At 43.9% G+C, this 16,853-nt stretch overlaps 1 protein-coding gene across 2 annotated transcripts in view; it reads left to right on the plus strand.

Moving 5' to 3' along the window:
• The window catches only part of PIK3R5 (phosphoinositide-3-kinase regulatory subunit 5), a 74,639-nt gene that overhangs the window by 35,017 nt on the left and 22,769 nt on the right, over positions 1–16,853 (plus strand). For both annotated transcript variants that reach the window (XM_079134363.1, XM_079134362.1), the window contains exon 2: positions 16,166–16,281. In XM_079134363.1, the coding sequence (XP_078990489.1) occupies positions 16,179–16,281 (103 nt within the window). In that variant the 5' untranslated portion in view covers positions 16,166–16,178. The remainder of the gene's footprint in view (positions 1–16,165; positions 16,282–16,853) is intronic.

Genomic DNA, 16,853 nt, shown 5'->3' on the forward strand with positions numbered 1-16,853 from the left:
GGGATCAAACCCAGGGCTATGTACATGCTAGGCAAGTGCTCTACCACTGAGCTATACCCCCAGTTCTAATTTCTGTTTTTTAATTAGATTTTTTTGAAAATTTTGACATAATTGTAGATTCATATGTAGCTACAAGAAATAGTAGAGGTCTCATGTATTCTTTACCCGATTTACTTCAACAGTAGCTTCTTGACAAACTGTAGCACGTCACAAACAAGAGATTGAAGTTGACCTTGATGTAGTCAGATAGAGAATTTCCATCACCATGAGGATCCCTCACATTGCTCCTTTACAACTACACCCACTTCCCTTCTGCCCTCACCATCTCTTTAATCCATGACAACCACCAATATGTTCTCAATTTTCATAGATTTGTAATTTGAAAATAGTATATAAATTGATGATACAGTATGTAATTTTTACAGTATGTAATCTGGCCATTGGCCTTTTGTGTTCATAATTTTCTAAAGGTTAGTCAAGGCTGTGTGTGAATCAGTAGTTCTTTCCTTTTTATTGGTGAGTAATATTTCATGGTATAGATATGACATTGTTGAATCTGTCACCCATCAAAAGACATCTGAATTTTTTCTAATTTTGGCTATTGTGAATAAATCTGCTATAAACATTCACATACAGGTTTTTGTATGGACATGTTTTGATTTTTCTGCAATAATTCTCAGGAGTGTAATTGCTATGTCCCACAAATTTGAATACATTGTATTTTCATTCCTTCAGTGAATTTTTTGGTTTCCCTTGCAATTTCCTCTATGACCCATGGATTATTTAGACGTGTGTTTAGTTTTCAAATACTTGGAATTTTTTCTATCTTTCTGTTATTGATTTCTAATTTGATTGTATGGTGGTCATAGAATGCACTCTATGATTTCAATTATCTTATGATTTTAAGGCCCAGGAGATGGACTCTCTTGGTGTACAGTCCACAGATAATTACAAAGAATGTGTATCCCACTGTTGCTAGGTGGAGTGTTGCTAAGTGTTCATTTTCTTTATAGTTCTTCTAATCAATTGTTGAGAGAAGAATGTTGAAGTCTCCAACTATAATCATGGATTTGTTTATTTCTTGTTTCCATACTCTCAGTTTTTTTTCTCTTTCCTTTTCTTTTTTTGTGGTACTAGGGATGGAAACCAGGGCTTCCTGCATGCTAGGCAAGTGCTTTACCACTGAGCTATATTTCTAGTCCCTTCCTGACTTTTTAAAAGATTTATTTTGAGACAGGATCCTGCTAAGTTGCCCAGGCTGGTTTGAACTTGTGATCCCCCTCCTTCAGCCTCCTGATTAGCTGGAATTATAGGTGACCACTGTGACCTGCCATATTCTTAGTTTTTGCTTTACGTGTTTTGCAGCTGTGGGTGGTGTGAATACATTTGGGATTGCTCTGTCTTTGATGAATTGACCTTTCTTTTTATTATATAATGTCCATCTCTGTTTCTGGTGATTTTCTTTACTCTGAAGTCTACTGTATTTGCAACATAGTCATTCCTGCTTTATTTTCAGTAGTGTTTGCATGATATATGTTTTCACTACCTTTTGCTTTCAGCTTGCCTGTATCATAACATGTGACGTGAGTTTCTTGTAAGCAAAAGGTTGGCTCATGTTTTCTAATGCACTACCAATCCCTGTCATTTAATTAATGTCATTTAATTAATGTCTCTTTTACATGTGTCATTATTGATATGCCAGGGCTCAAGTCTGCTCTTTTGTTATTGGTTTTCTAGGTTTTTAATCCCTGTTTGTTGTTATTTCAGTTTTCTTTTTCTGCCTATGTATTCCTTGAACTTTTAAAAAACTCATTTTGATTTTCTCTATAATGTTTTGGTATACTTCTTTGTGTAGTTTTTGAGTAGTTTCTCTAGGTATCACATAACTATGTACACACATAACTTAAAACAGTCTAGTGATGTTAGTTCTAGTGAAGTATAAAAACCTTACTCTGTCTCCCTGTGTTCTCCCCTATTTATAACATGATTGTTGATATTCCATGTACATTTAGAACCACATCAGTATCGCATTTTTAACCATCCAACATAGTTTAGAAAACTCAAATTTTACCCAGTGTTTTGCCTACCTTTATTCTTCCTCATGTACCAAGATATCTTTTTCTATTATCATCTAAATTCTGTTTAAACAATTCCTTTAGCCTTTCTTTTAGGGCAGGTGTGCTGATAACACATTAGCTTAGATCTCCTTTATCTGGAAATATCTTGATTTCTTTTTCATTCCTGAGGGATATTTTTGCTGGTTCTAGGCTTCTGGGTTGACTGTTTTTGTTTTTTTTTCTTTCAATGCTTGAGAAATGTTGTCCTCCTTCCTTTTCGCCCTTGCGATTTCACATGGAAACCCCACTTGTGGGCCAGTGGTGTCTCCTCTGTGGTAAGGTGGGGTCTCTCTCTTTTGCTGCTTTCACAGGTTTTTTTTTTTTTCTTTGCCTTTAACTTTTGTAAGTTCATCTACAAGATGACTTGGTGAGTGTTTCCGCTGTATTTTATTTATAGTTCACCAGCTTCTTGTATCTGTTGGTTTACCTATTTTGCCAGGTTTGCCAAGTTTTCACTAATTATTTCTCTGAGTACGTTTCCAGTCCTGCCCTCTTTCTCTTTTCCTACTAGGACTCCAGTGATGGCAACATGAGACCTTTTTGTTGTGGTCCTAAGGTCCCTGAAGCCCTGTTTGTTTTTCTTCTATTTTCTCTGGTGTTCAGATTAGGTAATATTATTATTCTATATTCAAGTTCATTGACTTTTTTTCATCTGTCCCCTACATTCTGCTCTTGACCTCATCCATTAAATTTTAACTTCAGTTATCTTATTTCTCCATTGTAAAATTTCCTTCTTTGCTGAGATTTTCTTTTTCTTTTTTTTCTGGTTTTTTAACATGTGAACACTAAAAGACATGGAAAATTTAGAGTAGTTTTTTTTTTTTTTTTTTTAAAGATGGATGCAATGTCTTTATTTTATTTTATTTATTTATTTTTTGAATTTATTTTTATTGTAAACAAATGGGATACATGTTTCTGTTTGTACATGGAGTAACAGCATACCATTTGCATATTCATACATTTACATAGGGTAATGATGTTTGATTCATTCTGTTATTTTTTTCCTCCCCCCCACCCCTCCCACCCCTCCCACCTCTCTTTTCCCTCCATACAGTCCCTCCTTCCTCCATTCTTGCCCCTCTCACACCCCTCATTATGTGTCATCATCCGCTTATCAGTGAGATCATTAGTCTTTTGGATTTTTGAGATTGGCTTATCTCACTTGACATGATATTCTCCAATTTCATCCATTTGCCTGCAAATGCCATAATTTTATTATTCTTTAGAGCTGAGTAATATTCCACTGTATATGTATACCACAGTTTCTTTATCCTTTCATCAATTGAAGGACATCTAGGTTGGTTCCACAGTCTGGCTATTGTGAATTGAGCCACTATGAACATTGATGTGGCTGTATCTCTGTAGTATGCTGATTTTAAGTCCTTTGGGTATAGGCCAAGGAGTGGGATAGCAGGGTCAAATGGTAGGTCCATTCCAAGTCTTCTAAGGAATCTCCACACTGCTTTCCAGAGTGGCTGCACTAATTTGCAGCCCCACCAGCAATGTATGAGTGTACCTTTTTCCCCAAGATTTTCTTGTTTTTCCTTTCTGCTTGGAGTTTTATAATTGCTCATTGCAGTTTTTTTTTTTTTGTTTTTTTGTTTTTTTTTTTTTTTTAACTGATGGCTGCTTTAAAATTTTTAACTTTTGCCATCTGGATGCTGGCATCTATAGATGGTCTCCATTCAGATTGAGATGGTCCTTGTTCTTGATGTGATATGTTATTTTTGACTGGAACATGGACATTTTGAGTATTGTGAGAATTATGAGGATCTGAATCTTACTTAAACGTTGTGCTTTACCTGGTTTCCTCTAACTTCTAAGGGGAAGTGGAGGGTGTTGCCTCATTACTGCCAGGTTGGGGTAGAAGTTCCAGTTCCATGTTCAACCTCCACTGACATTGGGGAGGGATCCTCCTTACTACTGGGTGGAGTAGGAGTTTCAACTTCCTGTTAGGCCCCCGCTGCCGGAAGGGTTTAGTAGTGCGTCATTACTGTTCCAATATAACCATGGTGGTGGGAGGTGGTGACGTCTGGGCAGTAGTGAAAGTCCTGACTCTCCATTAGGCTTCACCTAGTACCAGCCCACTGGGGAAGGGGGACTCTCTGGTGTCTGGGGTGGGTGGTGGAATTCCAGGCTCCTCAGTGGGAGTTGAGGTCCAGGTCTGGTGTCTATTGACATCATAGGGTGGGAGGGGGCACATTACCACCAGGGGGGAAAAGACTTGACACCTACTTGCCTCTTAGGTAGTACCCACTCCAGGGGCTTGGAAAGCTTCAACACAGGCTGGCAGAGGGGAAATCTAGTTTTCCTCTGAACCTTTACCGACACCACAGTTTTCTCTATGGAATTTGACCAGAACACAGCAATTATTGTTTGAAAGTTGTCTCTCTTGTTCGCTGCCTCTTTCCACACTCTTTGGCTAAAAGGAGTCAGATTTTTCTATCTGTATCCATTGGTTTTTCCAGGTTACTGGCTCTTCACCTCTGAGTTGGAATATATGAGGTAAAAAGAGAACCCAAGGAACTTGCCACCATGTCCTTCCTTGTTCCCAAGGTCCCTAGCTCGTCTCCCTCTCAGAGTCTCTTAGGACGATTTTATATACAATGTCCAGGGTTTGTAGCTATACCACACATGAAGAATAGGGAAAAGTACACCTGCCCCACTTTCCCAGAATCATTTTCTAATTTTTCTATACTTAACATAATACTTGTGTAATAAAAAAACAAGCTATAAAATGTCTTATTGTAAAATTACTTACAGCAAAAACAAAAATTATGTTATTGCCTCTTGGAGATAATTGCTGTTAATACTTTGGCATGTAACCATATGGGGTATTTTTTTTTAAGATGTAAAAAAAAGAATTATAAACATCCTAGGGTTCTTTTGGTCACAGTTGCCAGAAATGAATTTGAACTAGGTAAAGAAAAACAAAAAGGAGCTTGACAGAAGGATACCGGGGCAACTCATAAAGCCCCAACTCCATAAGCAAAACTCCCAAAGGAGTTGCCCCTTGCCTCCTCCCTTTCTCTCCTCAGCCTATGCCAGCATGTCTTCTGGTCCCCACATCACCTGATCCAGTGGCCACTTCACTGCCTGGTGTTGGAGACCTTGCATTGGCACCCCATACTCCCTCCTTGAAACATTCTTGCTTTGAGTTCTGTGACCTCTTGCTCTCCTCATATTTCAGGAGCTGCATCTTCTCAGTGCCCTCCTGTTGATTCTCCATGTGTCACCTCTGAACATAGCATGCCCTGCGGATTATTCATTGTCTCACTGCCCACCGTATGCTAGGAACACCCAAATGTAGAGCTGTAGCCCAGATTTCCCCACTGGGGTCAGAGGGATGCAACTTGGACAAAACAGAACTAGTGTTTTCATCTCCCAAATTGTCCTTTCCCCAGAGTTTTCCATCTCAGCAGGTAGAACCCATCAGTCTTCATTGAAGAAGAGAACAAAAGCAGATCAGGTATCCAATAAGTGCAGACACACACTTGAAGGCCAAACCAGCCAGCTATGATGCGAACTCCACCCAGATGCTCCAGAGACGGGCCCGAGTGGGAGCCTGGTCTTCTTATCCATTTCCACCTGACTCAGCCATAATGTCACTCTTTGATTCTAACCTGTTAGGTTTCTTTTTCTTTCTTCCTTTATTTTTCTTTTGGTGAGTGGTAGTGGGGAGGAGTTCTGAGAACTGAACCTAAGGTCACTGAGCTACATCCCCAGTCCTATTTATTTTTTTTATTTTGAGACAGGGTGTGTGGCTGGCCTGGAACTTGTGATCCTCCTGCCTCAGTCTTCTGAGTCATTGGGATTACAGGCATGTGATGCCAGGCCTGGCTACCAGTGTTGGTTTTCAATTTGGATTGTGTGTACATGTGTATCTTTTTTTATATCAACACAAGTGTTTATTTTTCTCTCTCCACATATAAGGCATATTTGGTGAGAATTAGGGAGAGATGGCATCAGTGCTTAATGCCCTAATGTCATGGTAAATGGTCCCTTAGAGTTCCAGAAAATTCTAGACTGGGCTAACTGGGACTCTTGAAATCAGTGTCTACTTCATAAAAAGTTGTAAAAACCACACCTGGTCTAGTATCAAGAAGAGTATCTGATTTCAGTTTTATTCACAAGTCTGGATGGTTTCTTTTCTTGTTAGAGTGGTTTTGCTTCCACTACTAAGCCATATTCATGAATGGGATGGAGAAGAAGGTGGGAGATTTTTCTTATATGATGGGGCAAGCGTTTAAAGAGAGTGAAAGCAGAGACTAAGGAAGATGGATTTGCCAAAGATGGAGAGCAATTATTGCTGTCAGATGAATGAGGGAGTAGTTTATCACTCTAGGTTGGAGAAAAATGTCTGAGGGCAGAAATAATGGATTAGACCCAAAGTTATTCTGATGGTAAAGCATCTGGAAGTCACAGTGCTCTGGAAACAGCAAAATCTCCTTTGCCTAAAATTATAAAATATCACTGTCAGTCTGACAAACAAGACAGTCTCTAAATTTGAAAAGAGGTGGGATTAAATAATCTCCAGTGCCAGGTGCCTACGGTTTAGCCCAGGGACCCATAGAATTTGGTTGCTTTGTGGAGTTCGTGTCCTGGCAAATTCCTACTGTCCTCATCTGCTTCCCCATCTGGGCAGTAACTTTACTTTGCCCATCTCTACTTCCTTTATCTGCTTGGAGAATCTAAATTGCCTTGGGCGTATTCACTTGCCAGCTGAGAGAATGCTCTGTGCTCAGTATCCTCACCTGTAAAAGAAGGTACTGTCTACCTCATGTGGAATTAATTCATAGAAAACATGTAGAACAGTGCCCAGCACATAACAAGCCTTCAAATTTCATTAGCTGACATTTCAATAATTATATGCAAAGACATCAGGCATCCTGTTTCCTTTTCAGTACTCCACCTGCGTAGGGGTCAGTCTGAGACTGAGTTCAGATTCTCCCTATGCTACTTGTTAGTTGTATATTCTTGGCAAAGTGGTTGAGCCTCCAGGAGCTTCCCAGCCTTTGTCCTCATTGTTGTAGGCTCTGTGAGTTCTATGGTTGTTCAGAATGAGCGAGATCATGTGCTTCAAGCCTCGAACACACCTTTGGTCTTTCTGGACCTTCCTGGGCCCTTCATTGGAAAATAGGGAGAATCAAGAAGTGGGCAAAGACTTGTCTCTGCTCACTAATGGGCCTCCCTTTCGGCACCCTCCTCTCCATCGCCTCCCTTCCCACTGATCCCCCCTCCCCTACACCATCACCACCCACCTCTTCACATCTCCTCCCTCTCCTGATCCTGGAGTCCATCCGTTGCCCAGTGACTATCCATTGTTACTCCTGTAATAGATTCATTTGGTGACTAAATGTCTCTCCTGGAATCTTACATCTTTAAAAATAAACCAGGACCGAGGAAGTGAGCAGTGCTAACCCATGGAGAATGAATCACTAGCAATAGAAATTCAGGCCATTTTTGTGCAAGACATCTTCCCTGGAAGCCTCAAATTATAGCACACAGACGAAACAGCAGAGTCAGCCCTTTGAGTGTCTAGACAAGGACAGAAATGACTTCCTATAAACAGCATGTAGGGAAGATATGGACTTTGGGAGTCAGGCCATCTTTAGATGCTCTTCCAGCTTGAGCCATAGGAATCATGACCACAGGAACTTGGGCAAATTAGTAACATACCTTCCCTGAACAGCAGGAATAGGGGACAACTATGATTATGCTATAGGGTGATTATGATAATTAAACTGGGTAATCAAGTGAAAATGCCCAGCACAGTATCTGACATAGAAGAACTATCTACGAATAGCCAGCCTGCCTGCCTTCCTATTCTCTAGGCTGAAACTTATGAAGAATTGGTATTTCTACCTGATATCACAAACATATCAATTAATTCTTTTTTTTTTACTCTTTTTAAAATTTTAGTATAATAAACATACTGTAAAATTTACTATCTGAACCATCTTTAAGTGTACTGTTAAGTAAAGTGCATTCACATCGTAGTGCAACCTAGTCTCCAAAACTGTTCATCTTGTAAAATTAAAACTCTGTATCAACTAAACAACACCCTATTTTCTCTTTCTCTCAGCCCCTGGCAACCTCCAGACTACTTTCTGTCTCTATGAATTTGACAACTCCAGGGAGCTCATATAAATGGAATCCTACATTTGTCTATTTGTGACTGGCTTATTTAACTTAGTATAATTTGCTTAATGTTCATCCATGTTGTAGCATGCATCAAATTTCTTTTTCCTTTTAAAGACTGAACAATATTCCATTGAATGTACATACCACATTTTGTTTATCCATTCAGCTTGGATGCAAACTCAGGTTGTTTATATTTTGGCGATTGTAAATCATGCTTCTATGAACAGAGAAGTATAAATACCTGTTCAATTCTTTAGGGCATATATCTAGAAGTAGAATTGCTGGATCACACACCGGTTCTACTTTTCATTTTTTAAAGAACCACTATGTTGTTTTTTATACCTGCTACAGTATTTCACAGTCCCAATAGTAGGGCACAAGGGTTCCAGTTTCCCCACATCCTAATACTTTATTAGTTGTTTTTTTAGTAATAACCATTTTAGTGGGTATAAGATAGTATCTCATTATAGTTTTGATTTTTATTTCGTTGATGAATAGTGATGAAAAGCATCTTTTCATGTGCACATTGGCTACTTCTTTGGAGAAATATCCAAGTCCTTTGCCTATTTGGGAATCAAGTTCTTTTTGTTTGTTTTTGTTTTGTTGTTGAGTTGTAGGAGCTCATTATATATTATGGATGTTAACCCTTTATCAGGTAAATGATTTGCAAATGTTTTCTGCCAATCCATTGCTTGCCTTTTCACTCTGTTGATTGAGACCTTTAAAACACAGGGCTTCAAATTCCGATGTCCAATTTGTCTATTTGTTTTCTTATTGCAAGTGCTTTTGCTATCATATCCACAAAACCATTGACAAATCCAATGTAACAAAGCTCTCTTCCATATCCAAGAGTGTTCTAGTTTTAGGTCCTTGTGTTTAGGCCTTTACTCTTTGTTGAACTAATTCTCTATGATATTGGATCTTCCTATCTAATGACATTCCCATTTACTTTTGCTTTCTTTTGTGTCCCTCAAAAGTTTTCTTCATAAAAATCTTGCATATTTTTAAAGTTTTTTTTAAAATTTTATTCCTCTTGGTACTATTGTAAGTGGAGACTTTTTCCCAACACATCTTTAATTTTTATAATTTTTTTGTGGAATCTTTAGGAAGTGAAGTCTAGTAGGAGGAAGTTAGCTCATTGGGAGATTGTGTTTGAGGGAGATATTGGGACCCTCTCTTTGCTCTCTGGCTGCCATGAGGTAGACAGTATCATGTGTTCTAACCATGATGTACTGCTTTGCCACAGACCCCAGAGCAACAACCCATTCAACCACGGACTGAAACCTCCAGAAACTGTGAGCCAAAATAAACCTTTCTTCCTTATAAATAATTTATCTTGGGCATTTTATCACAGTGACAGAATGCTGACTAACTATTTTACACACACACAGAAACACCTGCGTTGTACCACCTCCCAATAGCTCCACAGGCTAGGGGACAAACCTTTAATACGTGGGCCTTTGGGGAATGGTCAAGACTCTAAACTATAGGACTTGGGGATATAACATAGTGGTAGAGTACTTGATTAGCATGTGCCAGGCCCTGTGCTCAATCCCAAGCACCATACACATGCGTGGGTGCATATACACACAAGAGGATGCAAACTACAGCAAATAGAAAACATTACTTTGCAGGTCTAACCTGTGTACCAGATTATTCTTAACCCAATCCAAAAGACACCTGGAGTTGGGTAGCAGAAATGCATATGTTAAGAAAGTGCTCTGATAGCTAGTATTTGTCAAATTTATTGAATGCTTATGATGTACCACACATTATTCTAATAATTTCCCATATATTAACGTGTGCTTAACCCTGAGCTCTTGCAGACCCCGGTCACACTCTTTGCCTTCCCTGTCCTTTTAAGTGACACCAACACGGTGATAGACACAAACACACCGAGGCATAAGTCCACCTGCTTCCATGTAGGATCACTCCTTATCTACTCCTTCCTATCGGTTTCTAATAACACACGACTTCTCTACCCCATTCTCCTCTTTGTGGCTGCTTGAGGTGGAGTCTCCTCTGCAATCCAAGTAAAAATGATTCTCTCTTCCAACACAGGGACCACACAGCAGACACTAAAGGGATTGGTAACTATGGGAGGTAGGTGGCAGTGGAAAAGACAGGGACAAGGCCAGAGTAGCACTTCTTTGAGAACACCTAAGTGTATAGCTTCGACTGTCAAGAAATATTACTTGTTTATAGTTCTTTTTGTCTTTAACCAGTCAACATATATAAACCTGTTTTCATCAGTTTTTATGCTGCTGTGACCAAAGTACCTGACAAGAACAACTTAGAGGAGGAAGTTTATTTTGGCTCATGGGGTTCAGAGGTCCAGTCCATAGATGGCTGACTCCATAACTGTGGGCCCAGGTGAGGTAGAACACAGTGGGGGATGGGTATAGAGGAGGGAAGCTCCCCGCCTCATTGCAGCAAGGAAGAAGAGACAGGGAAGAGGGGAAGGACACCACAGGAAGACGTGCCCTCCCAGGGCATGTCCCCAGTGACCCACCTCCTCCAGCCAGGCCCCACTTGCCTACGGTAGGCGTCCATTCAAACTAGGACGGATTAGGTTACAGTTCTCATAATCGAATCATTTTCCCTCTGAATATTCCTGCATTAACAGGAGCTTTAGGGATCACCTCATATCTGGACCATAACAATACTAAAGTTACTTAGATTAGTTATTTTCTTCCCTATCTCTTTCAGTGTGATTACATACATCATTTGTAATACCACTAAGTTGTTAATTTTTTTTTTTTTTTTTTGGTATCCCATTTTGGTCCCCTGCTACTGTGGGACTAGGATTGCAAAATATGAACCTGGAATATTCCAGAACACCAGGAAAACAGTGTGGGGTGCTAGCCAGAACCGGGAGGCCCATGCCTCCTTCCCCATGAGATGTGAACAGTTCAATATCTGTTCTTTGGCACTTTGAGAAGACACCAAAAGAAAGAAGCCCTCCTCTTTGCCTCGTGGGGGCTAATCATGGAAGTGGACCAGACCCCACCCCTCTGGCAAGCCTTGTGCCTACCTCATGGAGTCATGTCAACATGTGAAGGGGTGAGAGAAGCATAGCTATCTCCCCTGAGTCCACTGGAGCCCCACAAATGCACCCCCAATTCCAAGTCTATCTGCCCCACTCAGGATCCTGAGTAAGGACTCTGAGTCCTCTGTGCTGGCTTAGAAGAGGAACTTGGAGGTTGGGCAGGCCCCGTTGTTGAATATTTCAACACTATCCCTGGAGGGTGGGGGGCCATTCCCGGCAGCAGCTGGAATTTCACAATGGGGGGCTCCTTTTAAAGAGGTGGGTGGGGTGGGATGCCAGGGAGAGGCCAGGTCTTGCTTGTAAGTTTTTGACAAGAGGCTTCCTCCTGAAGAGCAGGGTTCCTATTGCCCTCCCCTGGCACCCCCTCTGAAGCCAGAGGGGACCAGTCACAAGGAATGAGTGATGACCGACTGACTCACCAGGAGGAAATGAGTGTGCCAAGGGCCAGGCGCTGAGCCACTGTGCTCTGGGCTGACCCCCAGGGCAGCTCAGCTGAGGGGCCCCTCAACCAAACTCCCTTTCCCACCTCCTCAGGCTCCCCAAGCTCAGAGCACCAGCAAGTCCTGACTCTGAGAACTTTGGTCAGGCTCTTGGTGGCCCCAGGATGCCAGGGAGGCTGGCACTTCAGGAACTTTGCCCGGGACCCTGAGGGTATCCAGCTCTTCCATGGAGAAGGCCTTGATTGTGCCCATGAAGTGGGACAGGAGGAGGTCCTGGGGGTAGCTGTTGTGCTGTAGGACAGGTGCTAGCAACAGCCCTAGAACAGTGTGTGCTGGCACCTTAAGGACAGGGGTGTGGCAGAAGTGGTGTTATTTGTGTCTTGCATTTGCATCATGACAATGTAGGACACATAGGTGACTCATGACTGCCACGTGGCATGTCCATCACATTAGGGGCTGGGTAGAGGATGACTTAAAACGCAGCTCACAGAGTTTAGCACGTGCTTCAGGATAGAGACACCTGGGCCTTTGTGCCCCCATGGTCATTATTGCTCCAAGAGGGTCTGCTGGGTGTCCCCTCTTTGGCTCATACTCTTGTGAGCCCTGGTTCTATCTAAGGAGTTGTGCTGGGCAGCTGCTGTAGACAGGCATGGCGGGGTCATGATTCCAGCAACTGGGAGGCTAAATTTTATTTATTTATTTATTTAGTTAGTTAGTTAGTTAGCTAGTTAGTGAGTTATTTGGTGGTGGTGGTGGTGGTACTGGGAGTTGAACCCAGGGATGCTCTACCACTGAGCTATGTCTCTAGCCCCTTTTATTTTTTATTTTGAGACAGGCATTGTTAACTTGCACAGGCTGGCCTTGAACTTGCAATTATCCTGCTTCAACTTCCTGTGGAATTGGGATTACAGGCTTGTGCCACCATCTCTTTTTTTTCAGGGGCAGGTTTACTGGTGATTTAACCCAGTGGCACTTTACCACCGAGCTATATTCCCAGTCCTTTTTATTTTGAGACAGGGTCTCACTAAAGTGTTTAGGGCCTTGATAAATTGCTGAGACTGGCCTCGAACTTGTGATCCTCCTACCTCAGCCTCCCAAATTGCTGGGATTACTGGTGTGTGCCACTGCGCCCTGTGATTCTAAACCTCTTAAAGCAAAACGATGGTAATTGAGTTGGGGTGAAACTTGAATTACTTTTGTTTTTCTAGTAACTGCATCTGGTTGCACTGAGGGACAAGGCACCATAGTGGTTGTCATGCAGTGTTACGATGTACTGTAAAAACCCAGACTCCCTGCGTTTGGATCCTGGCTTTGTCCACCTCCTAGTTGTGTGACCTCAAGTTGTTTAACTTCTCTATGCAACTAATTGCCCACCTCTTCCTTTCCACCAGTGTCCCACCAAGGTGATCCAGCTTCAGCCTCCCTCTGCCCTCTAGAGTAAAGTAGCAGCAAAAACTGCTCAAAGGCAGCTTTTGTTCCTGGCACCCACCCTGCACTCACATCTTTGACTTGCCCCACAGTGGACTCGCAAGTTTGCCCCTCCTCTCAGCCCTGCCATCACTCCAGGTAGCATTGGAGCAGGTGAGCAAATTTGCTGAGTAGGTATTGAACTGTGAAGAAGGACGCCCTCACATGACAGGCAGCCCAGTCTGTGTAAGAGATTCTCTTTCTGCTTGCAAAGCCAGTGCCCTACCAGATGGTCTATATCATCAACACAAGAGATTCTCTTTAATTCCCTACTCCCTGGCCCTTGGCTCTGGGGAGAGAAAGGAGGGCCTTCCAGGATGGTGGACAACCCTTTTTCTCTCTCCCCAATCTTCTAATGACAGGATGGGGGTGTCGCTTTGTGGATTCTGGCTAACGTCCCCCTCTGAGCCCCCATCCCTGCAGTCCACTGTGCCTCGAGGACTTTGGAATGTTGGAATCCTTGGAGTGGGACCTCAGCCACAATTTGGGAAGACAGAAAAAGTCCAACCGATACCTTGGCCTTGAACGAGCGAGCCCTTTCTCACTCTGGCTCTCAGTTTCTCCTACTGTAAATTGAGGGACCTGCCAGGAAGACCTCTGATCTTCCTTCAGGAATTTGACCTGGGGGCATGGATTGCTGACAGGGGAGAAAGCAGCCTGTGAGGACAAAGCGTGGATTGGTGGCATCTGGCCTGCCATTCGTGCCCAAAGTCCTCCTGGTGATGGTGCCTCGTGGTCTGCCTTTTCCAGCAGGTGCCATCAGACCTGCACCTGCTAGGACCAATGTCCACAGTGGTCTTGGTGCTTGGACTGAAGGCAGGAGGGTACAGCCTTGCCCAGGTGTTATCTCCACAGATGCTCATCCATGCCAGATGCTGGCACATCCAAGGTGCAGGAGGGGCTGAACACTGGAAAGTTGCCCTGTCTGACTGGGGGCAGTGGACTGTCTACCTGGTCCAATGGCAAGGGTAACAGTTGGACCTAAGGATGATGAAAGGACCAAAGGCTGTCTGGGGACAAACAGTTATCACTAATGGGGGCACCCAAGGTTCTTGGTCCCGAGTCACTTGTGAAAGTTTTTCTTCACTGTCTCCTTGTCAGCAGAGGTGCGGGACCTGGAAGTTCAGGCTGTGTCTGAGGCCAACTCAGCACCCCAGTCTCCTTGCTCCTGGGTCTAGGTCCTTGGCACACTGACCCCTGCACCCAGGTCTTGACACATCCATCTCCTCTTTCTGGAATACTCTTCCCCTCATTTTCCCCAGGCTCCCTCATTTATCTTAAATATCCCTCTTCAGAGACCCACAGTGGCCTGGAGTGGGCTCCTTAATGGTCCTCCTCCCAGAAATAGCTTTTCTTCAGAGCATGTCTCACTATGCTACGGGGTTTCCTCTTTCTTTGTTCTATTGTGAGTGTCCGCATCGCCCTCAAGGAGCATGCCTGCTCTGTTCACTGCTGTATCCCCGGCACATTGTGGTTGGTCAAGAAATCAATGACAGAATGGATACATGGGTGCTGCTGTGTGTCCATCACTATACTGTCCACGTTTCATAGTGCATAACCCTTCTGGGACATCAAGGAAGTGATGCCTGACAACTCACAACAGGGCTTGTTTTTTACAGGGCATGTGGTTCCCCCCAGCCTAGGGAAGTAGGAAGATTTGCCTATGTGGTGACTCCATGATCTGAATGCTGCAGTCCTGCAACTAGACCTGAATCAGGAGCTTATATCTCTTTGCATGTCGTTTGCATGACTCGGCTCTGAGCTCCAAGCTTCCTCTTCTGGTTTCCTGATCTGTCCCCAGATCCACAGAACTGGCCTGCCACTTCCTCTGCTTCCCCATGAACTGGTCTGACAGGCCAGTGACAAAATCTGCTCGGAAGAGGTGAATGCAGTGAACTTCCCAAGCACTGGGGCAATTGCTGCAAAGACCGTGCTGACGCAGTGGAGGCTTACGGTGTCCACTGTGACATTTAACCTTCCCAACAGCCTGGCCAGATTAGCACCCTCATCATCCCCATTTTATAGATAAGCAAACTGGGATTTGGAAAAGTTAAAGAATTTGCCCCAAATCTCATGACTAGCAAATATCAGAGTCCAGATTTGAATCCAGACCTGTTGGATGCCAGAGCCCGACTTAATCACTGTGTCACATGTATGTCATGTCTTTCTGAGGGATTTGGGGAACCCTCACCCAGATCCAAGAAGCTGGACTGTCCCTGCTGAGGCCCTGCATTCCCTCTCTGCTACTAAAGCCCCTTAAGTCCCCTCCTCAGTTGCCTTCCAACAGAACTAAGCATTCCCAGAAGAATAAGGAAGGGGGACTAGGCAAGGACTTTGGATAGCTGGTGGCATCATGAAGCCTCAGAGAAAGGAAAGAAAAAATGGCAAAAGAGGTTAGAGCAGAGGACACAGATGCCCATGACCTGTGTAGAGGTGTGGCAGGATGGGAATGTGGATGTGTGAGGGCACCCCACCCGGCACCCCAGCATGGAGCACCAGCCTGTGACAGGAGATCCTATGGCCCCATCCCTGGAGGACTGGGAGGACGCAGGCCTGGAAGTTCAGAGAACAATTCCCGTCGTGATTTCGATTTTTCTCGTTGATATTCTCCTGCCCAACCGCCCGCTGCCTCTAGGGTCTGGTCATTCTCTGTGCATCCCCTGGGCACTTGGCCCTTCACTTTTTATACCTCTGTGCTGTTCAACCATAGAAGCGGCCTCTTCTGCTGCTCGGATGTGGCCTTCCAGAAACTGTTTCTGCCCTGGAGGCAGCACTAAGGCCCCTAGAGCAGTGCCCACAGTACCGAGCTACAGAGGGCTAATTGCGCTGGACCTGGAGTGCCAGTTGCTCTCCTGGGCCAGGTGCTGCCCTGCCGGACTCAGGGATAAGCCTCATATTCTCTGAGAGGGGCACTCAACAGGCTGACCTGGCATCTGTTCCCCACACAGGCAATGACTCAGGATGCAGCCAGGGGCCACGACGTGCACGGAGGACCGCATCCAGCATGCCCTGGAGCGCTGCCTGCATGGACTCAGCCTTGGCCGAGGCTCCACTTCCTGGTCAGGTAGGGCTGAGGGAGCTGGGAAAGTGTCCTGAGACCCAAGGGGGCCTCAGGGGCCGTGGTGGGCCCTGGACCAATCATGGAAGCTGGCAGATTCTGATTCACAATGAACTCTTTTTACTTTTTGGTGCTGGGGTTTGAACCCAGAGCCTTGTATGTGCTGGGCAAGGGCTGTACTACTGAGCTACAGCCTCAGCCCTCAGATTCTGTTCAAACCCTGTGTGAATGACTTAAGCAAATCCCTCGACCTCACCTGGGCAGGAGCCTGATAAAGCCTAAGTCCTCAGCATGAGACTCTTTCTTCTTTCTCCCTTTACACCTTCCTCATCCTACTCAGGTGGTATCTTGCTTCTTGGGCATGCGCTAGAAGCACAGTTCCTTGAAGGTTTGGAATTTGCTTAGAAACACCACAGCTATTGATTCCCAAAGAGTAGCCAGGAATTCACAGGCAGCTCTCCCCAGAATTCTCCTGCTTACTTGTTTCTAGTTTTTTCCACAGCCCTGCTCTTTTCTAGCCTTTAGAACAAGGGAGAAACTTGGAAGAACTTTAGGGATCAGGGGACCCTCTGCTCCAT

This window comes from Sciurus vulgaris (genome assembly GCF_902686455.1).
Source record: "Sciurus vulgaris genome assembly, chromosome: 3".
Lineage (NCBI taxonomy): Eukaryota > Metazoa > Chordata > Mammalia > Rodentia > Sciuridae > Sciurus > Sciurus vulgaris.